This window comes from Varroa jacobsoni, unplaced genomic scaffold (assembly GCF_002532875.2).
Source record: "Varroa jacobsoni isolate VJ856 unplaced genomic scaffold, vjacob_1.0 scaffold_38, whole genome shotgun sequence".
In the NCBI taxonomy this organism is placed as follows: Eukaryota; Metazoa; Arthropoda; class Arachnida; order Mesostigmata; family Varroidae; genus Varroa; species Varroa jacobsoni.
The window spans coordinates 87,325-111,675 of record NW_019212940.1 but is presented as its reverse complement, the minus strand read 5'-3'; the positions used below and the strand labels follow the sequence as shown (position 1 = coordinate 111,675).

At 42.3% G+C, this 24,351-nt stretch overlaps 1 protein-coding gene across 1 annotated transcript in view; it reads right to left on the bottom strand.

Moving 5' to 3' along the window:
• nompC (no mechanoreceptor potential C) overlaps positions 1-23,665 on the bottom strand; it is a 93,036-nt gene extending 69,371 nt beyond the window's left edge. Inside the window, exons 1-3 of the mRNA XM_022832134.2 lie at positions 21,438-23,665; positions 1,915-2,032; positions 1,517-1,684 (exon numbers count right to left, since the gene is read on the bottom strand). Coding sequence (XP_022687869.2) covers positions 1,517-1,684; positions 1,915-2,032; positions 21,438-22,649 — 1,498 coding nt within the window. The 5' untranslated portion in view covers positions 22,650-23,665. The remainder of the gene's footprint in view (positions 1-1,516; positions 1,685-1,914; positions 2,033-21,437) is intronic.
• Positions 23,666-24,351: the final 686 nt, after the last annotated feature.

Sequence of the window (24,351 nt, the reverse complement as noted above, 5' to 3'; positions counted from 1 at the left end):
ACTTATCTTTTTTTTTTTATTTATAGAATTTTGTTAAGCATATCTCTCAGTGAGAAAAGGTATAACAACTTAAGCAAAGTGGTCGACCTCTCATGCGTGTAAGCATTCAGTGATAAAATATAGGGAGGACTGCTAGTTCTTACAACTTTTATGATATATTTGGGGGGGGGGGGGGGTACAACAGAAATAAATAAAGCATATAGTACAAAGCACCATTCAGGCATCCTTCATTATAACATTTGCTATAACATTGTTTTCAATAAACATTCAAAAATATAATTAGGCGACAACTTACGACAGCTAGCATCCATACTATATCGTTATTTATTTTCCAACCCAGAATGGGTGGGAATTTACACGGATTTACCGTAAATCTTGTTTTCGGACCGCGTCGTTTGTTGTGACTTAAAACCAGGGTAATAGATTCTCTCTGTGTCGTTCCTACCACGTACAGTAGTTTATATTTATTGTCCAATAATAGGATAATCCTACGTCGTGCATGTGTTCCTTTTTTTCTCCAGATCAGGGGAACGAAGGTGAGGAGGCATTTAAGCTGTATCGGTTTCTTCGTCCTGTTACTGCAGGACCAGCCTTCTTGATGACTGCTCTAATATACTTGTATCCTGAAGGTTGACCCTTGTGCGTTCTTCTTACATCGGTTTCTCTTTCCAAGTATCGAATGACGACACAAATGGATAGATGATGGTGTTATTGCTGATTTTCATATTCTCAGGCTTCTTCAACTCTCTATCGCAGATCTTCGATTAATGATGAAGCCCCATTTTTTGTCCCTTTATTACATACGGTCTCGGATATATGTATTTGTTTGCAGATAGTGAACCGAAATTCCGCGCAGTAATTATTATTGTCTAAATAATAATAATTATTATTTTCGTTGGAAAACTTTAATTCTTAGTCAACTACTACCTATAAAAGCAATATGGACAGTTTACGTAATAGTTGGTACATAATCGTGTAAAGTATCGTGGTATTCGATGAACCTAACTCGACTTCGGTACGAAGATGCGCGCAACGGTGGTTTGGTCTGCTATTGTAACTGCCTACTAGTTACTGCAGACACCCATTTTAAAGACCCATGCATTTCTTCCACGAGATCGCTTTATTTACAAATTTGAATCTATGATGCATGAAGAACACCCTCATGTGCCCAGAAAAAGATATTCGTACGAACGCTAGTAATGATCACATTTAGGCCTGAACCACCATGAATCGCTAACGTAGCCTTGCGTAATCTCGAGAGCCAAAAACAAGGCACGAAACAACACAAAAAAATATCAAAGGAAAACATCGAATACACACGTTTTCTATGCGATTAGAGGATCTGATTTATTGAATTGCTTGAGGAATACTAATCTCCGAATTTATGAAGTTCGCTTTACCTTAGGAACGAACAGAGTGGTAACTCTTCGTATGTTGTTATCTCTATTCTCAAAGTGACGTACTAGAATCTACATAAACGACACCTTGCAAAGCTGCCGATAAAAAAGACACCGACCTTTCTGCGACATTTTGGCCAGTTCTTTTTCCTTCTTTTCGCGTTCTTCAGGGGACAAGTTGGCGAATGGATCCTCCTCAGGTTCGTCTTCGTTTTCATCTTTCTTCTTTCGTTTCTTACGACGTTTCTTAACCGGGCCATCTGGTCCGGGTTCACTCTCTTCGCCTTCTGCAAGGTCAAAAAATAGGCCAGCATCGCTAAACAAATATCCGCTGACCATATATTGTCATTTTTACACTGAATTTTCGTATCAACGTCAGTTTTTCTATTTTTGCTTTTGTGCCTGCTTTCATCCGTTCGAAATATAAAGCGGACGTTGCCGTAACTGTCATATTACTGGTTGTTAAAGACAAGAAGGTCTTGTGCTACCTTTCTATGCTATGGATTCTGTCTCTTACCGTCGTCTTCGTCGTCAGTTTCGTCGTCATCGGATGATTCTGTTTCCTCCTCGTCCTTCTTATCTATTTCAGCTCGTGCCATTTGGTATTCGTGATTCTCCACTATCTCGCTAACAATCTGCAACAAACCCAATGGAAAGAGTCGTAATATCTCATTTAACTTTCTCAGCTGATATCCATCTCGCTTCCATTGACGCATCAATTATTATTTAGTAATAACCATAGCTTCGTGAACTATATTAACTAGCTCACACTGCCATGGTTTAAGTGATAAACATTTTGCAAAAACATGTGACACAGGTATGGTTTTAAATAAGTCAATGGGCCAATATTGGCAGTATACGGAGGCAGGAAGGCAGGTAGAAATGCTCAGGTAGAATCGAATTGAAACATCGGTTGTCTGCGATGGCTCCGGGTGAGAGATGCAGGTGGGCTTTGTTTTATTTCCGATGTACCATAGGGAAGCTGCGAAGTCAAACCCTCTAAAATGTATTGTTTTAAGACACCCGATTTCTGAGCTGTTTTATAGCAACTTTGTCGCTTATGGCAGAGATACCGATCGATCTTTGTAACCAACCGCTGTTATAAGTACAATTTATTTTATAAGTGCAAGTTAAAGAACGCAAGTGCCATATCTTACCCAAAGTGTGTTTATTGGCGTTTATACAAACCATCCCAGAACCGACCCAAATCAACAAAGATCGAAGCTCGATTCTGGTACCTGAGTGTTGCTAATGCTTGTTTTTCGGGCCAGAACGTACGTCCAAAGTTAGTTAGATTTATAAACTCAACATGCGATATGTAATCAAAAACGGCTCCAGACATTAAACGCACTTCAGAAGACATTCTTTGGCTAAACAGAGGACACGTAAATAATCGGCTTCAGATGGCAGTGTTCTCCCAGCGAGCGTCTATATTTGTGTCGGTGCTTATTGGTGCGCCAATACTTAAATAAATATTTCATAACTTTTGTTCGGTACTGCTGCTAAGCATTGCTTCATCGAATGGATTCCACGACGAGACTAAGTGTATTCATGCCATACTTCAAACCTAAATCACTTCACCCATCCCTAACAAACACCATACATTGATGTCCACATGTATTCCATCCAACACTTTCCCCAATCCTTTCGGCTTAATAGTAAACATTCTCTTAGTTTTTATTGTAGTCGAGTATGCTGTATTTTTTGTTTCTTTTATTGCGCAATACATGTACAGAGGCAAGTCATAAAGGTCTCACGAGCTATTGAGGCTACAGCAAGCCTGTTCTCTTCCTTTGGCCTATGATTATGCTAGTAGTCATAGCACGGTACTGCCTGCTACATCGAGCCTGAATTTCTTTGTGCCCGTTTTTTTTCTCAGACGAAGTGTAGCCCCAACTATTAGATTGCTTTATATTTCTCCTCCAGAGTCCTAGGAGATTCGCGCTTCAAAATTTGACCCATCACGCGCCCGTTATGAAAAAAGTTGTATAGATGATTCTACAGAACAGTCTATTTGGTTTGAACTGTCGCCACCGCAAATAAGATACCGTTCAATTGCCTAATACTGAATCATTTGTATATTCGGGGAATTTTTTTCTAAGTAGCTTGTTTTATATCGAGTCTTATTATGTGGACAGTATGATTGCGGCTGTCGGTTCAACATGACTGATGGGATATAATATACAAGAAGGTTTTTTTTATCGTTTTTAAATCAAAATTAACGCAAGTGACAATGACTCTGCACTGACGGTGAATACCGAGGGCTTACTCACTTTTTTAATGCACGAAAAAGGAAGCGCCAAAATTAAACCAATTATTTAATAATCAGCGGTCATTTTAACCCACCTTACTTATGAAGTCAATCTTCATTTCTTGGCGATCCATCGCTATGGTTCCACTAATAGCTGTAAATGTGTTTGGCTGAAGACTGAGGCTTTAAACTACTAAATATCGTTGATAGCTCGGTTGCGTTCTTCTCTTTCGTTCACGGAAGCGGTCTTGGAACAGTGCTTATAAGATGAACTTCGAACAACTGAACATTCAATTTTCGCGGCCTTAACCCACAAATCATCAAATAATCGGGGCAGGTGACCTATTCATAAACTTCGTAGCCGATGTGCTCGAGCGAAGATTTGTTCATTGGCTATCTGCTTTCAACGTAACTCTTAACGTCGAAGTGTCTCAAGGTAAAACAGTGCTAGCAGGAAAAGCAGACAACTCACGAGATGGACGCTTGGTTTTAGCCGAGAACGCCGACTGTGTAGTAGGCGCCGTTGGTTACTAAAGCTGCATTTGCTAGATGAGACCGCACGCATGGCTAGCCACAGGTTCAGCGCTCGCCATTGGAGCTCAGCCACCGTGAAGCCATCGCTTGGAGCGCGCAGGCTACCCGACGTGTTCTTGTTAATAGGTGATCCAACACGAAGAAGCACCGTGTAACAACGTTTATTTTTTTTTTTTTTGAATGCACCCATCTAAACCTAGGTTTAGCGACTGCACAATACAACACAGCGACAAACAGGAGAGGAAAACGGACTCACCCTTGAAACGTTCGTCGATCATGTTTGCTGTTGGTAGGTACAGTAGAGTCTACGAATTCGCCGATAATGGAATCGCCTACGCCTAATTATTTGCAGGAAGCGCAGCAGTTGGCAGAAATTTTGTGGTACCTTAAAGGGATTCACGATCCCGGTTACCTACGATGATGATGATGACGACGACAGTCACCACAAAAATAATGCGCGGCCAAGGGAACAACTGTCATTATAGTGGGTACGATTATATTGGACTCAAACACAGACCGTAACAAACACGCGTATAAAACCTATACAGTCGCTGCCAGGTTCTTTGGTCGAGGTATCAAAATTACGACAGCCCTAGTATTGCGGTCCTCCCTATCCGGTAGCCTTCAATAGATAAAAAAAAAACAACTGCGTTGCAATTGCTTTGTGTCCCGTCTGATGTGCCCACTACTCAGTAGCCTTTTGAGCGTCGTTTCGGGATATGACGTGTGCTAAGACTGACTGGTCTTTCGAAAGTAGACGTGACCACCGAGGATGAATCATCCTTGCTTTAGTCAGTTTCGCGCAAAAATGACCTATTAAAGGACCGAATATATCGAAGTAGCTCTGAATATGAAAATTTGTCTGTGCTAAAATAAGCAAAACATCGAATTACATTAGAGGAAATAATTCCTAAAAACTAATTGGCTCGTAGCTCGTTCACAGGAAGCAATTATAAAGCCATAACTTGTAACCGATTAGGTTCCCCAGTTCTCTACATCAGCCCTTACGCACTTTAACCCCCTTAGAAATTTTGCAGCGCTACTACTGTTAGAAATGAAGAATTGTATAAATAATTTCTTTTAAATAAACTTTTAAGCGTTCATTTCAATAACAGACGACGTGAACGCAAACGATTAGACAAATTGTCAATCACTCGTTGCCGATAATTGACGAATAGTAAATGAAAAAAAGGACTCAATTCGACCTTCAGTAGCCAATACAGGTTACTACTAAATTTCGGTAGCGCTTGTATGCTTTTGAATACCATGCGTACTAACGTAGAAATTACCTGATTGAGTGAGATTGGTAAGAGCTTTACCTAATTTGAGCACCATTGTTATTTACGCTTACGATGGCCTGCCTCGTAGTAAACAGACTATAACCTAAACCATTTTGTAGCGTTTTCAAGTGACCTGCGATCATAACGGTATGGCGGTTTCGCTGGCTCTAGGAAGGTAGACGATAGTTCTGAGGTAATTTCGAGCACTTGAATATTACATGTGTGATTGGTTTCCTGATCTGTATCAGATGTCTGATAAAATAGTTGTGAGTTTTCTAGCTTGTTCGAGGTCGAACAAGGGTATGAGTTTTAGTTGTAAGAGGTTGGCATAGTTCGAACCTACCATTTTTCATGTATGTGCGTGGGGATGCTGTTATGGCTTCGATTACTCATTCCACACTAGCGTAGGTGCTTGAAAGTTATCTGCGTTACTATTCGCGACTACTACCTGCATTCTAACGTAGCGGCACGCGTCCCGGTTGCAGCTAGGAACACCGCAGTGAACACGGTCTCTTGCTTGCCCGCTTAGCTTCTAGTACAAACTCATTAACGCTCATATATTTGTTGGTGTCGAAGCGGCCGTAAATCGTTGCCTAGACAACATTCAGTACTTTTATGATTTATTCAACAGATCTATGAGCCCGTCGGACCCGTATTTGATTGGTCGGCCTAGTACTACTCATATTGAGTTAAGGTTAAGGTTAAGCTAACCAAGCAATCACCTTAGTCCACCACGGGATCAGACGATGGAGCTTCCATACAACTCAATACACCTGTACGGAGCCGATTAGGTACTCCGAGAAATAATCGAATTCGGCTACGAAATATATTTATTTCAGATGAAAATCATATCGACACTCGATACGAGCCGTCCAACGGGGATGCTATGGACTATAGAGTTTGGTCTAGTCAATTTCACAACTGGATATATCCTTCATGGCCTGTCGTGACAGATTCGGAGAAGTCATTCGAGAACCTGCCTACAGGCCTAACGCGGTTGTTCAGCGTTAACAATTTTACCTGCTGTGGTGGACTTGATCTCCTTCACAAAAACTAGGGCCGTACCTGTTTGGAAGGGCGACGCACATCGACGAAGGTCACGTGAACACTAACGGTGCACTTCACATCAGTGTCCTGAGGACTTTAGGACAACTGGTGAATTACCTGCAGTCTTCGATGTTTCCATGCATTGATAGTCCCGAATAAGCGAGCCTGCTATCTCTTTGAGTGCTTTTAGCACCATCATTCCCGAAGTTAAGGGAAATCTGGGTTGCGCTAGATACATCACAGGCACACATCCTAGCGGCAATCAAGTTAGTGGCCGTCCAGCAACCGATCTCAATGGTGAGGCCTTTACACAGCGCATCAAGCGAATGCTCACCTTGTTTGTGTCAGTGGGCAGATATGCGAGCTTCTTATGTAAAAGACGCATATGCTACTGGCATAATACATAGATGGTCAAAAAAAAAAATGCCAGGCAGTATTCATTTCCGCCAAGTTCATTGCGTTTTTATTAGAAGCCTCAACGTTGGTCGCTGCAGTCACCATTACCCTTCGACAGCTAACTAGGCTAATCATTTTTTTCATCTAAGTGGGATAGGACTTGAAAAACGTACAACAACATATGCCGCTACACGCGTGCCAGACCCACACAAGTCACGAGTTCCACACAGCGATGCATATCCGCGAGCTAACCTAACCTAACCCAGTCTACTATTGCTCAGCTTCGCAAACGATAGCACCCAGTCCCATTGGTTCACTGCCCGAATGTAGGTTCATAGCAGTCGCGGTCAATATGGAGCCAATGGTGATAAGCGTATTTTGGTGCGAGTGCTCTTGGATATGCCCTGTATCGGACGTCTCAGTGTTGCTTATTGGAATCGATCAGTGCCATGAGAACGTATCCGGCTGACTGATATGTGGTGAAAGTCATCGATTTCCGTTTGTGTGGCACTTCGGCATGGTCTTAAACTTGCGCGCTACGTCTACGATGGCAAGTTGTCCAATATAGTCACTACAAAACACCCGTCAAGCTCCGCTCTATCAAGAAACATGCATCTAACTTCGGTCGACTTAGCACGAAACTAGTCGCATCTGAATGTCAGATCACAGTCGCGCCCATCGTAAACGCGTTTCCTGTCTGTGCTATAGAACGTTTCGAAAAAACCGTATCGTAAACAATGGCTTCAACCTCATGCGACCAATTGAACTGAACAGCGCTAAACTTTGGTTAGCTGCCAACAAAAAACTGAACGGCAGGATGCAGCGGCAACTCCATGTGGACGAAATGAGAATTGGAAGTCGACAGCATAAGTCGTCTCTAGCCTGCTTTATACTTTCTGTCGATGACAGTAACGAAGAGTTACGTGCGTGCGTGCGTGCGTGAGGCTGGGGCCTTATTTAAGCTATGGCGCGAAAAATCTCTTCGTTCGTTCTGGTGACCCATGTCTAGCCAAGCGACGGTAAGTGTCGTTCCAATTGGCGCCCTTAGCCGCGATCGGAGCACCCGAGGCAAGCAACTCATCACGGCAATACTTCATCGCTGAGTTCGACCCGCTGTTAACACACACACACACACACACCAGTGAAATTTGTCTAAGGCCGCCCAACAGGACAAGCGTTCACTTTACTGACACCGCTGAATACGCTGAAGCGTACTACTAACAACTTATCTGTTGTGTCACCATTGTAGACACTGTCCTAAGCTAACCAGCTAATATGTTTCAGGACATCGTTTGTCAGATAACGCTTTAAATACTCGCTGCAGACACGATCAACCAGTATGAACGCGAATAGAAAGCTGCGGCCTATTACTGCTGAAGACGTCTATTTATCAAGTTAAATACGACAATTCGCCTTATATTCTCTCCCTGCAATCTAACGCACGTATGTCACTGAAGTATGCGCGTTATTTTTACGAGCGGTGATGCATCACAAAAGCCCGTTCAACTGTTGCACCTTTGAAGGCCGCACAACTCAATTTCGTAAGTTTGGACCAATTAAGGCCGGCGTGATATGCTTCTTGTGTACCCTATATTACAATGGTTTTACAATCTTACAATGGTTTTACATCTACAAAATGATTGCGCGACGTAGCGAGATTATATAATACGACTCTATTTATAATCTTACTCATATTCTAACCAGATCAACGCAGTCGCTAATCACCTTAGCGTCTGATAATGCCACTGACTTGTCACTAAAATAAGATAAAGGTACTAAACAGTTGTTACGCATCATCCGCGCTAAACGGAGATAGTTTTGTTTAAATAAGGATAACCGCCAGTTAGGCTAGAGCAGCTTTCGATTCTGCTATTTTTCAATGTCCGCCTATAGCTGGTGGTGGATTCAGGGTGTGCCTATGACCTCTGGATTCGTTCGCGGTCTGAAGATCATAAACACATCCCACAAAGGCTTATGATGGAAAAAATAACTCCAATAGGTTTTTGGTTGGTTTCTATTTAACGTTTACTCAGTGCAGTAAGGGTAGACAGAGCGCTGCCCATAAATAGTTTAAACACCCCCGTTCCAATTCATACCTACAAAGTCATGCACTATGCCCCTGAACAATTTTCAATGGAGACATAACATGTACACATTTATTGTAGTTATGTGGCTTTTAGCATATTCATAATGACATATTCAGTCTTAGCCATAAAATCGTAGCAGTATACCTATGTCACCGTTTATAATAAATTTATTGACCCTACGAACCGACTACGTCTCGTGCATTGGCCGTTAGCGAAGCAACTTACCAAAACTATCCCGAGAACGCTTCACAAAGCCGCCATTATCATACGAGTTATCTCCTTGCCGTATCTTCGTCTAGCAACATTATGCTACTGCAGTGGCGGACTTATTACTAAAAAGTGTCGTACAAATTCGTGTTTGCTTTGATTCTGTTTAAAAGGGAAATCCTGCAATAGCCATTAGCGTTAGGGCATTAGGCCTAATGTGATACGCGCCTAGTACTAACAAAAAAAAGAACAGCTCAGACTGGCATCAGTTTGATTTTCCTACGAACGTTACCCTGTCTTCGCTCCCCAAGTGCCTTCAAGGCCATTTACGATAGCCATATGAACCTTTCTTCTGTCCGACCGAGCTTGTGCGTTACGTTTCGTCTCGTTTGATTCACAGTTGCACAATGACGTTTAGCTCCTAATCTCATGTTTGTAGGCCCTCACTCGGCCTCAGCTTTCCCACGTCCCTAAGATTCTTATCACCACGCTTTAATGAAATGGGGCCATCAGCCTTTGCCACCATTCGCTACTTTCCCGCCACGCGACTAGGTCGTCATCAGCCGTCTTTTAAGTGGGAAGCGATGGCGGGTACTTACACGAGAGAACGGGGGTAGCGGCAATACCCAGTCGTTTTCGTGACAGTTGTTGAGTATGTACGTTAATCACATAAAATAAACCTAATCCACTAGCGTTAGGCGGAGCTGTTTTCTTGGGATGACTGAAGCTACTCTGCGCAAATATGTTACAATAGACGTACTTCCTGTGTCGTGATGTACGTAAGTTTGTATATGTTCATAAGAGAGAGCGCAATAACATATTTAGAGAGGGGCTGTATGGGTCAAAATTTGCTCAACGCTATCACTAAAAATCAACGGTGACACGGGAGAGGGAGCATATTCGTCGAGGACTCTCCTATGATGTAGCTTAAATGGGTCATTTCCAGATAGGCTTCGTTGCACTTCATCCATCTTTAAAAAAAGTATCCATTGAAAATGCCCTTGCCGTTGGCTCACATAGCCCCAGGGCATAAGGTCATAACGTACATTAGCGATTTCGTACGAAAGAGTCAATCATCCAGCAAAGCAAAAAAGAAAAAAAACCTACGATTATGGCTAAAAGAGACGACTGTAATCGCGTGGCGCCAAATTAGGTAGGTTAAAGGTCGTCTACTATGGGCTCAAATGCAGTTCTGCAGCCTAGTGTGAACCCTGTATAAGCCTGTATCATTTTTATGTATGATTCTGGAATAAACAGTTAAGAATGGATCTATGATATTGATTTTACTCAACGTGATCTATATTTCGACAGCTTTGACAGGATCGATGCGTTGTGCTAACAAAATCATCGAAATTTCTTTTAAAAACAACGTCATTTGGCAACACGCTGGCAGATGCAATGTCTTAATTTAGTTCACCATATACACACGTTCCCACTAAGCTAGGTTGCCCTCTGAGGCTGCTAAGTTCTTTACATTTCTCTGTAAACAACATCGGGTTCCGTATAAGCTCGATATCCAGTTGTCCATATAACCCGACTTGACCCTGACTCGTCTAGCCCACAAAACGGTAATGTAATAGCACGCCCTAAAGCGGTAATGCAATGACCTTTGAATAACATAATTTGCTTTCAGTTTGCCATTGAAGATATACCTTGCGATAAACGAAAACTCGGTAAAAGAAAATGCGCTGGTTATCGTGTTTTTCGATGGGTCAATACGATGCAAAAGTCGACATAACAATTTACACAATGAAAAAATAGCGTGACACGAACCGTTCTAATTGACCCGCGCGGTTTTCGAAAATTTTGAAATTCTGATAACATTAAAAGCTAAATTCAACGTTTTCCTTGCTTAGGGCCGGGGTGGCTCGTATAGCCTTCGCGTAAACTTTCGGTAAACGTTTCCTTTCAAACGACGATACCCGAAAATAACACACAGCTATTCGAAATATAATAATGTTCCATTTATAAGTCGATGATGATATCAAAATTTCTACTGATCTCACCACTGAATGATTACTGGGATTGAAAGCTTGAATTCTTGAAGAATTGAAGAATTTTAGCTGTAAGTTTAATGAAACAGAGTGACGCTGGTAAAAATCGGCTTATAAGCTTATAACTGGATAAAAATGTCTCATAAATACATCATAGCATTATTAATGACAAAATTGCTATTTAATATCGCGTTATATGCGAATATTACACAGAATGAGCTTTAGTGATATACAATTTCTCTATGAAGTAATTTTTAAACTGATTTTGCATGAAAGTAAAAAAAAAAAACTGAATTAAGCAGAACATTTAAATTCATTATTTTGAAAAAAAAACGGCATCAAAAAAACAGTCGTAACGATAGCTTAATAAACATATTATTAATAAAATTTATTTGACTTACCAAAACTGGTCAGTATAGTGTATATTTATTTTAATTAGGAATGTTGGGACATGGTTGTCGATCAACCTGCCATCTTTGAAACGGTTCTTCCAGTGAAGCTAAAGCAGGAACGTATATTGCGCTACAATTAAGTGCCTATTATACTATGTAAATTAGAGTCCACGTACGACGACGCCGATTGATACAGGATCTTCTTATACGCGAACACATGTGTTTCTTCCAATGCACTTTGTTAAAATCACTCTTAAAATACATTTCCGATTGTGGTCTTAGGAAAAAGCTACTGAATCAGATACCGACAGCTTTATACAGCTTATACAACAGATTATATTGATTTACGAAACATTTAATAGCAAATGTACAAATTATAGACTTCTCGTATATACGTGTACGTATATATACGTTGCTACGCCTGTACTGACTACGCTAGGCGCTTCTGTCGCTACACACAGATGAAGTGTTGCTTGAATAAATAGCATTTGTGCCATACTAATGCCCAGCTATTACCAGAAAGTATATAAATATCAGAGAAATCATGTAATTTTTAGCCTTAACCGACATTGACGTTGCTAGAATTTTCTCATCCATATGAACCTAACGATGAGTAGTAAATGGACATCCTTTGCTTTCTGGACAAATATTTGCGAGTGATTCGTCGACGTAGACGATCACCAGTAGTCGGGTATTACCACCCACCGTTTTGTTGAGGGAAATCAGGCGCTACATGATAAAATCCGGCGTTATCTAATCTACGTTTGCCGGCCTTTGAGGTGTTTGTTTTTCAGCCTTCCCTAATTGTGGGAAGGGATGCGCTCGGGTATATTCTGCTAACTCGTAAATACAAATGTGTAAGACCGAGTAAACATTGTTGACCATTCCAGTTACGACTGGCTTGAACTAATTAAAACAGCGGATGTTTTAATTTTTTAGCAATATAGTTTGATCATATTTGTGCCTATAAAGTAGGGCGGTTTTCGATTAAGGGTTCGGATGTGTTTGTTTGTACCCAACAGCGGAACTGCTACCTTCAAAATACCTTTCTAAGCATGCCCGCTCAAAAGCTGCGAGCGACTACAATATAAAAAATCAAATATTCAATACTGAGCAAAATAGTTATAAACTGCAAAAACTACTGTCTTATTATGATTCCTGAAGAACAACTGACCCTCCCTATCTACTTATTACTAGTGATTTTCTGATAAAAAAAAAATGATTTACGAGTAGTAAATGTGTAAACTCCCCAAGTGGAAAGTTTGAAAACAGCTAGTAACAACGCAAAGCTCGTGTATCGGTTAAATTTGTATCGCGTACTTTTCCGTCGTATGTATCGCGTACAGATTTGTTAGCTTCCTATGTATTTGCGGCAAACAAATGCACACACAACCCAGGTGCCAAATCATAGGAACACGTAAACTTTGTCTCTGCAGAAGGAACCCATCGGTTCTATTCGGTGTGACAATACCCTGTAATAAAATCACGTTCGAGGATCGCTGGCGTTTTCAGTCGTAATGCCACGTAGTCAAAGCAAACATGTCTGGCTGGGCTAAAAGGGTCGCGGGGTCACGTGGACTTAGTAATACCGCCTTTCTTAGTTGTCGTTATGTTGTGGTTTATCGATAATTCCAGTCTTGTTATCGCTGTTTCTATGAGATGGGCATAATCCATATATTCCTACTAGTCAACAGAAAACGTCGATTTTTTTTCTCGTTTCTCGGCCGCATACATCATATCTAGTTGACTTTTCGTGCTTACCAGAGTCCTAACAAATGCAGTGATGTCGTCGTAAAACATCTCAGAGCGGGCTTCTATTACGAGTACTACGATTTCTGTTTCGGGCGTCGTGGTAGTAGGCGAGCGAAAATAGAGGTCAGGAGAGAGCTTCTTCTCGAATCGGCCATTTCCCTTCTACAAACGGGCTACCAGTACATGAGCCTAAAATGGAAATGACTGAACCAGTGACGCCGGGGCTTCGGCTTTATGCGCTGACAGCCTATAGACACGGGCCAGGCAGCGCACGCACATACATAGCACGCCAACCACATAGCCATGCAGAAGGGGGTTATCGTCCCCTTCACAGTGCAGGCATCCATCGCTGGAAGACGCTCAGATTATACAGATGAACGGAGGAGACGGCTGGTACAAACGATGGATTGTACACTTCATTTGATCGTGGTTTTCGTTCCTAACACCGGTAGATCGGCAGCAGTGATAGGTGATACAGATGGGGCTATTACGCTGGCAATTTCGAGTTGTCAGCTGCAATGGCGACCAGTTCCGCTAGTTTTCAGATAGCATTATTAGCGCATCTTAATAAATGGGCTCTACATAGCAGTGCAGTGGACGGGCAGGATAGGATTAATTGTAACTGCTGTAAAAGTAAACTGTCGCCTATAAATGATCAATTGAATGTCGCTCATTCATTTTTGCTGGTAGCAGTCAAACGTATCATACGTAAGGATTACCTATGAATGATCACAAAATGTGCCAAAAAGCTATCTAACGATACCATCTTCACAAGCGGGATATTATGTAGTCCAACTATATTTGCCGCTACACGGTACGCAGCTGGAGATGGGCTCAAATGAGCTTTTGGTCAATAGTATGTAGTCTAACAATCGTTCTCACATTAGAACTTCGCTTGTTTGTTTTAGCACGATAGATGCGTGTAGCAGCATATATTCGCCCTGTAGGACGTTTGATCTGTTCGATATCGTTTCAGATACAAGATCAAATTGAAAAGAACGTTCCCATTATTTTTAGTCAGTTTAAGTCATTGTAGCTTTGTGCTTTCTACGATCTGCTCATATCTGTTTCGCAGGTGACGCGTTCTGCCAACCAAATTTCGGCCGTGGAAACGATTCATTCGTCAACCCACTTGTGGATTTCAGCTTCTGTTCTCATGTTCTGACGCTACTCTGGCTATGTGGCATTAACTGAAAGAAGCGATAATCAGATGGGGCGATGCCCGGACTGTATGTTGGTTTGGGCAAAGTTTCCTAGGGAAGACCCGTTAGCGCTCTGTAGGGTGTAGAAGCATTTCGCCGTGTAGCGCTGCTGTCGAGCGATATCACCTTCTATCGCCCTTTTCCTATCCGAGGCCCTTCTCCGTCAATTTCGTGGCCTAGATAGAAGATTAAATTGATTTTCGCAATGGTCTCTTCCCTGGAGTTTAAGTAGTCCATAGTATAATACTCCCTTCTCATCCTGCCATATACAGAAGTCTAGCTTCGACCATGAATATTTGTTTGTGGAGTCAAACTTAAGGATTTCGTGGCAGTTCGGTCTGCGCTTAAGAATTTAGCAATTGCGCTTAAAAATTGCGCAAAGGATCTATATTTTGATCCAGCATACACCAGCCCCCACGATCCAGCAGAGAAACGATTTCCTTTACTGTCACGCAAGTAATAGAAAGCATATTCTTAGACGATTAGCAATGTTCTTTCTGCTGAGTTCACTTTTCATAAAAGTTCGCCCACTTTTTTTCCGTTTCAGTATTTCCTACCGTACGCAAACGATCGACGATAGCTATCTAGGCCGTTCCTACGTGTTTAGAAAGCTGTTGCTTCGACTAGATTTTGTCATTGTTCGCTTCCTTCAAGCAAGTCCTGTTCGCAAGTTGAAGCCTTGAGCTCTGAAATCCAGATCCGGCAACTTACTGTACGTTCGTCTGCAGCTTTATAAACAAGCATCTTTGCTCCGACAACATCACCCCGAGCACAAAAATTATAAACAAAATAGTGTTCAATTTGCATATTTTCGAAGTCCATGACTGAATGGACCGAATCAGCGCTTCTAACTACAATAGCTCCATAAATCTGTTGAGAACACATCCGACAGCCAAAACGATTATTCCGAAAAGTTTCAGCGAGGTACGATCGATTTATCCGACGTTGGCACCATCTCGACGGGAACTTTCCTTTCTAGGTCTAACAGTCGCACCCTAATTGATGCGCCGTCCATTTATAGAATAAAAACAAACATTGTTTGTTGTAATCAAGCGTATATAATAGACGGAATTCCAAATACGAATAGATTCAACAGCTTTACATAGTGACGACTGACGGACACGGCTTTCTTTTACTAACCGGTCATACGTACGTGTTATTAGAATTATCTAAGCGCGAGGGACGATCTGTCATGAAGGTAGAGCGTCCGAAGTCATTGCTGGCGTATTATCACGGCTCGCATAGTTTCAGGTGGGCTTCTTTTGGCAATAGTTAAAAATTGCACACAAGTATATTTGTTTGTTTAATAGAGCTATCTACTGGCAGCTTTGGTATTGAATTTAGTAATATTTTAAATTCGTTCTTAGCTTTTTTAAGTGTAAAAAACAAACCTTTTTTAGCGCCAGTACACGAAATACGGTGGCAACCAATATCGAATATGTCACGATAACGTTCACCCTCTATTGAACATAACTGAATTGAAAGAGCAGTAAGTCTTAATCCAAGACCTAATAGTGACGTTATATCAGACCTAACCGGGGCACTATTTATTTTATCAGCTAGGCAGGTAAATGCATATCTTCATCACCGACACAAGCGACAGTTCAACATTGCTACGTCATCCGTCCATTCTGGGAAACAAAATATTAGTTATGACGGAATATAAAATTACCAACCCATAATTAGTAGGTGACCACACACATGGATAGTATCCACAGCTACACCATGGTAACATTCTGTCGAGCCTAAATGTAGCAGCGCACATGCATAAGCATAGGATGAATTGAATCGTCATGGTCGTATTGAAAAGTCTTTCGAAACAGACTATAGCATTATTTCGAATAATGTTTGCCGTAAGCCATGTTTGTTCTACTTTTTGATAGATGTGTTCAGATAGTTTGCATTCGAAATTATGCCTGTCGTACGGCAGTATCAATTCCGAAGGAATAATATCCTCCAGTGTCCATGGTTGAATACCTTGGTGATTAAATCTACTTCCATTTGAGCTAGATATTGTTCCGCTTATTACAGAGAGAGAGAGAGAGAGAGAGAGAGAGAGAGAGAGAGAGTGAGAGAGATCTAAAAATATGTTCGATTCTCCAACCATCTCTATGATGAGCCATATCGTATTGGCCGTCAGGTTATTGTTGGTCCACGCATAATTTGCCTATAGAAAAGCTAGATCCACCGTAGCTGGACTTGAGTGATTCAAACCTGTCGTCGTAACGTCGTATCTGAACTACAATCAAAAAATAGCCGTATATTATATATATATTACCGATATAGACTTGTAAACTATTTAGAAACGTAACGTCGCGTAATTTTTTGATGACAAGAGCTGATTGGCCTGAAGGTGATTCCTTCGATAAATTCAAGAGGAAACATTTGAAAGAAAAAGCTTTTGGTATTACCATTGGATCGCATACTCAAGTAATCGTACCCATTGAATAATCCAATATTTTGCATGCATTTAGCTTGGTTAAAGGTTTTACTACTGGACACAAGCGTAAGGGTGTGTTAAAATCACGTACTGCTAAGGGCTCGCAATGAAAATTAGCATGGTCTGGCCTGACATGGATTGCGTACTCTATCTTCGGAATGTTATGGTATAGGTAGCTTTACAAAGTTGTGAATTAGACCATTTTGGTCTTTAAGCTTCGATCTATTGCTGCCGACCTGTGGTGCGAGTTCCAATTACGATTTCATGTAACTGAAACACCCAAAAGGGCATAAGAGCGGTCATTCTAAGGGGGATCTCTTTGGTATTTGGGTTTTTCAGTGCGCGAGATAATTTTTTCAGATTAAACGTTTTACCACTATTAGATCGGTCCCTTCGGGTTCCCAATCGGATGTAGAGCACAAGTAGTTCGTCGCAGTTTGTGTCATCGTCAAGGGTTTCAATCGAACCTATATTCTTATTTTCGCTCTGATATGCTATATCTTCTAACATGTGCTAAACTGTACTGAAAGCTCAGTAACTCCAGTTACCGTTCACTTCTTATTAAGAAGTTTTCGCTTATTGAGCGCCCTTAAAATGCAGTTTAAATGATAGCCACGATAAATGATAACGATGTTCAGACACTGTCGGTAGCGTTGGATATCGACACTAAAAGAACTGTGATCTAGGGTACCGTCAAATCTGTTTCGACTTTTACATATATTTCGATTTTCTCGTCATCCTGTAAGGGGGATGCGATCTTTTTTATTGTTGATACCAGCGCCATTATACACAGACGCACTGCGATGTTCCATACAAAGTTCAAGACAAGGGCATCGGAATGGGTGTTGATTAGCCATGCAAGCATGAAGGCGTATCCAAAGCGCTCCACTCGTCTTCGAGCAGACAAAGTAGATTAAACCACCTATTTAGGGTACTATCACACAGATATCACTCGGCCGTTATTCATAGTACTGCCGTGAAGTCCGACAGCAGTATATATCGTTATCTTCAACAAGATTTTTGGATTGTATCTCATTTTCTAGATGAGATTTAATCATTTGATTGAGGTGCCCCTAAAACGTTTACCGGGTCAGCGTGGACAACAACAAAACAATCGAATAATAAGTTGTCCTTTTTATTTATAGTAGCTTTGGTACGCTAGATTAATAGAGCTGGGTAGAATTAGAACAGCGTTGAAACACCGAAAGATCCCTAAAAGGTGCAGCTCTGTATGTGAATGTAAAATCAATGCGCTCAGCAAAATGTCTGCGTCGATGGTTCTGGTAGAAGTTCCGAAAATTGTTGCTTCAATTAAGAAGAATCGACATTTTCAGAGGCAACCGAACTATTACACAAACGATACTATACAAAGCATGACTTAACTTTTAAAAAATTGTCTATTGAAAAAAAGCAATATAAAACACTGTACACTATTTTAATGTTGGATTTATGGAAATGAATGGGATGGAAATGCCGAGAAGGTTTCGCTCGACAGCTGACGTCGTTCATCGCAAGTGATTGTGGCCTAGTTAGGACCAATCAGTTAGTTAAGGGGCAAACAAGCTCTAGAAGCTTAAACACATGTGACAGAACAACCGTTGGCGATTTTATAGAGCTGCTTGGAGTATATACATTTGTAATGTTTCATTTTAACAATATTTCACTGGTCGAGACGAATTGCTTAGCAAGGGAATTTTTATTAGTCTTTTGGACCTTGCCTCATCCGCTCGTTCCATCTTACACGAAATAAAAGACGTAGGTGTCATTAATGGAGACGGTAAACGCGCAATTTAACGTTAATATCTGTTATGCCTAAGCACGATAGAGTGCGTCCTTTTCTCATGGAATGCATCAATGTGGGTAAACTCACCCTTTGCTTTATGATACTACTGTTGCTAAAGAAAATCTGCCGAATTTTGGCCAACTTCAAAAACGTTTGGACTCCATTTGGCTAACTAACTGATCGTCATCATTTACTCTGATCTAAGCTATATTTGAATAGCGTTTTTCTACAAAGCACGAAAATCCCTGCTATGGCCCTTCAATTGTTAACTTGCCACAACTTTCAATGTTTACTTTGGCTCAAACAAAAGCTGATACGGAACCTTACGCCTGGAGCCTTACCTACCAGCGCATATGCGAGACGATAACGCTACAAAACTATGTTTGTATAGTGCAAAAGCAACGACATATATAGAGTGGAAGAGATTTACCTCGTGCGTGCCGTGCCTAATGAACGTTGATTCACAATCGACTGCCAACTGAAGTTATCAAAAAATTAACGTAATCACAATTTGTGCTTGGTCCAAATTTTTAATTGCTTACTTCATTGATTAGATCGATAATAGGGAGAATATTATTAATAGAAGTCGAAATATCCTGGGAGTTCTGAACTTTTGCTAGAATCCGATCTTAGTGAAAGAAGAACGTCGTGAATTTTGGATTGCCCACAAGTGATCCTATAAATTTATTAAAGGTACCAATGGCCAGAAACGTAATCAGTGCTCTGTCGGATTACATATAACGACAGACTAATTCTGTCATGATGGGTAAATCTACTATATTCGAGACGCAAAATTCCCTGAGTGTTGTTCGGACAGGCATCATTAAGGCAAGCAATCAGACTCTGACGAACTTCCCGTAAGCGGCAATTCCAGTTAACGGCAACCACTTAACTGTATTAATTAATTGTATTATTAATTAATCTATTATTTATTGTATTGGAATTATTAATTGTATTAGCAGAATACAATTAAAGGCACTCGCTAAAAGAGATAGACATGCTTAAACATACGCGGAATTGTGAAGGCATCTTCGCATATAAAAAATGTCTATATCTAACGATCTACTCTAGGCTCAATCTATAATATAATCCTTAGATAGGAAATAGATCAAGTGGTACTTTGCCGTCGAGGTGGAGACGAGTTCTGGTTAATGTAATTTCTAAGGGAAAAAACAATCGGTGTCTAAGCTCGGCGTAGCATGCCACTGCGTGAAAAGGAAAAATCGATTTATAAGTCGCTCGCCAACATACTCATGTACCCCCTTGAGATCTTTCCGCGTTACTAATCTTCTGTGAGAGGAGTGGCACGACTTTCGTAAGGAAGGGTCAACGGTGATTGCCTGTACAATTCTGTTGAACAGTATCTATAGTCTTGTGCGTTACAAAACGACTTTCCTTTGTATGTAGCGCTTATTGATTCCAAACCGCATCACGTAAATTAAGACAGAAAAAACAGCTCTAAGCGTCCACTCAATAGGGGGTTATCCATCTTGGAAAAACGCTTGTAAGTCTTAAGGGAACGCGAACTGATACTTTAGGCGAGAGGCATAGTCTAGCTCAGGGAGGCATTATCACCCCCCTCCCCCATCCCCCCCATTTGACAGTCATTAAGCGCTTCGCAGACTTACGAACATGGTAAGACCTAGTGGTCGATGTCGTAAAAACGAAAGCAATGAAATTTTCAATAACGACATCCTCGTTGCCGGAGGGCTGACATCGAAGTCGTACCTTATTTTTGTTATCTGGCTGTGGGGCTACTCATAATTAACGTTCGCCCCCACAATCTCAGAAGGTCTCCATAAAGACAACGATAATCTGTGAAGCCTAAAAATGCGCCCCGCAGAGTTACACAAAGTCGAGGCATTGCTCATCTCAGTTGAGCTTGATCGTCCTTATGTGTCATTCCTTTAAAGTTCAGTGGGACTCTGCCGAACTCCTCAACAGTGCTTGACGTACCTTCTGTCGAGACTATCGTTTACTACTATAATGAATTTATAAAAAAAACGTATAATCTCGGGCGTCTTCCGCTGACAGTGGAATATGTGGCGAATAAACGCTTATTTGCAGTGCCTACTTTGACTCTTTCTAATTGCGGATCTCCATATGCATATAGAGTGCGGCGGAAATCTCTTGATAGTTTAAGAATCTGTCATTTACATATATATTTTTCGATGCAATACGACGTATTATTTATACGCTATATCTCTAAGCCGCCTTGGCTTGTTGCATGATCAGGTAATATACAGCCGGTTTTGGTTAAAAAACATCTTGATACTGTTTTGCCTATTGTGCTATACGTTATTTTTTATAGTCAAAAATACGAAAGAATATCAATCAGCCTTTCTGTTTGAAATCACTGATCCTCTGTTAAAAGTGTATGAATAAGTCCCATGCCGACGAATTTTTGTCCTCATGGGGGTTCTCTAAGTAGTGGTTTCGTCGTAGCTGAATGAATGACGCGATACACATCCGATTTCTCAGTGAAGTTATGTACGTAGGTTAAAAGTACATTCTTTAGTTTAACCTTAGTGTTTCTAAATTTGGAAATACGTTGAGATGTCGGCACCATTGCTTCTCATCATCCACGTGAACCCATTATTAACATATTGTTCATCGAAAAACAACAGATGTTTACTTTTGCTGAAATCTTATGTGTTTCAGTTATAGAGACTTACCTGTAAAACAGGATTATCTGCTGGATAGTTTGAGGAGCCGGGTTGGGGCGGCATCAGGCCGGGGCCCGTGGAGGCCCTGGAAGAACCCGTGCCGCCCATTGTGCCACTGGTGGACAGCGCCGAGTTGCCACTAGAACTATTATTGCTACCACTAGCGTCGAGTTGTTTGGCGCTGGCGCTGATGACGGTCTGCTGGAGGCTAGAAGGACCCACCTTTTTCATAGCCGCATCCTTAACCCGGGAAAACACCGATAGTCCCCCGCTTTTTGTCGCGTTTCCATTGCCACTAGTGCCAGTATTGGCGCTCGTGTGGCCAGGCCCGGCAGGATAGCTAGACACTGATTCCCCCCTATCGCGTGGCTCAATCACAATCTCCGTGGGGCCATCGTGGACGCCGGGCGGTGTTGACTCGCGCTCATCTTCGGGAACAGGCGACATCAGCTCCGCGGTATCGCCGAGGCTGTTCTTTCGTTTACCGCCCGCCCCACTTCCATTTTTCTTTTTTCCACCTGAGGACTTATGGCCACCGGCAGTAACATTGGCTGTTTTGCCGCTGGCCTTAACCTGTTTGTCCTTCTTACCGTTGGACCCCGCACGTTTCACTGTTCCGTTAGCCTCTTTAGAGCCTTTTTTTGAGGTTGTGCCTGTTTTGATGAGTGGTGAACGATCATCTGTAGGAGACATACTGTTAGTACTACTGGCCTCACTGGGGGATTCGCTGTTCACGATGTACGCTTGCCTGCTACTTGAGGAGACTCCGCCGTTGACAACCGAGTCGGTCGAACCGGCATCGTGGTTTCGATGCTGTCCTTCGTGATACTGTTGGCCACGTACACGATGGTGTTGCCCTCCGCCGTGCTGGTGACCCTTGGTCGAGTTACTGCTTCCGCTGTTCGTCGAAAGTGAATGCGATGCGCCCACCGCTCCGCCACTAGCGGCTATCGGATGGCGCTGTCGTACAATAACGTCATCGTCAAAGGAGACAATGACGTCTCGCTCCCCGCTCCGATGATACCTGTGACGAGGATGCTGCTGCTGTGAATGGTGATCGTGGTGCTGTTTCGCCACTTGGATCTCAAGCTGCTGCAGCAGCCGGATTGGATCAGTGATGGCGTCCTCGTCGGCTAAAGGCCACGGCTCGCTGTGACCTGCCGGGCCGCTGCTGCCCGACGAAGAGCGGCCTTCTTCGGAGCGCCCAAACAGATCGTCCATGACCACCACCGTAACAGGCCCCAACCGATCTCACAAATCTATAGATACAAACCGAACGCGAGACCCCGTCCCTAGTTGCCTAGGCTAACTTCCCCTCGTCTCGCGTTGGACCAAGGTGGGGACGAAACGACTAAATATTTCACCAGCAGCAGTGGCTGAAGCAAGAACTGCCTGTGCGCGCACACCTTTTAGTGGTACTCACGGCAGCGTCGAATGTCGTTCGTTCCCCTCAAAATCCCCGATCTCCTGATATATTATGTATGCCGCTCGATATACGCAGCAGGATGCCCTCTGCTGTCTCCGATAAAGACTATGAACTGCGTTCACTCCATACGGCAACGCCTTCGTGCTCACAACGGTAAGTGACGGCCGTATTGTCGCCCGCGGCGACCGACCTCACCACTGTGATATTTCTGTTCCGTCATTTGTAGTACTGTCCGGCGTATCTAAGGGATTGTGTGGAGCTCCAATATGCTAAAGAAAGATCACCGACAGCTTTTTCTATCAGGCGTCTAACGCCCTCAGTTGGTACTTAGGCGATACGAACATAGGCGATCCTCAGAGCTTTAGATACAATCAAGGCCAAGTGTTTTGCAACTCATAAAGGGGCAGGTGACTTTGGGGAGCTTGGTTGCAAGTTTTTAAAAATGCAACGCAGCAACTACGGAACGGCTGACAAAGATCGTCGACATGCCTGAGGTAACGCGTGCGATGAAACCAGGGAATCCACGGTTCAGTTATAAATATTCAGCTCACTGTAAAATCACATTTCGCAAAGTACTCGACCCCTGTATACGCGTCACTGCATTGCCATTAGACCTTGGAATAGACAAGCGATTCACAGGCGCTTGAACATGCTTTCAGTGATTGCATTCACTGTACACGTATTTTGATGCTTTGTTGTACCTTGAATTGGGCTAGCAGCTCCCAGAGGGGTCCCAAGAGTTATTCGTTCGATAAAACGCGTACATCCTTCGTTCTTCACAGCGAATTCTGGCGAGCTGGCCTTACGGAAAATTGACTTTTCTGTAATAATAAATTAGAAGGTGGCGACAACTTGTTGCCGGAAGAGTGTTCTATCGCTGACATTTCAAAAGCTCTTTCTGTTATTCTCACTGAAGGAATAGGGTCGACTCTAAGTTGTCCTGCAGAGTTCAATTGTTTTCCTGGTAAGCGTCCGCTGTGATAGATGGGTACTAGCCTCTCATAGTAGCCGTCAAATATTGGGGTAAGATGTTTTCTGGGAAAAATGTTGGGAATGAGATTTGCCGTTAGATGCGGAGTACTTGGAAGGAGCACTAGTTCGTGCTGTGGTCGGATCCTCGCGGTTCGTTACGATCGTCTTTCTTGTTGCTTCACAGTTATTTTACCCAACAACGACGAGATCATAATAATATGGGGTCCAGGTGATGACAATGAGGTGTTACCCTTTTTGCAAGCATAACAATCATGGCATCGTTGAATTCTAAGACTTCGAACCGTGGATATTAAGTTGCTATTGATGCAGGGTGTGATGAAGGCCCTATATTAGAGAAGCGCTATGCACGCTCAACACGATTTACAGAGTTACTGCTACTAGTACCCTTTCTCATTCTTATCGAGCGCTTTATTACTGTGCTACGCTGATAGGAGCTGATCCACTTACTAGTTCCAACCAGCTACCACAAACTTTGCTAACGAGTAGCACCTCAGAACACGTCGA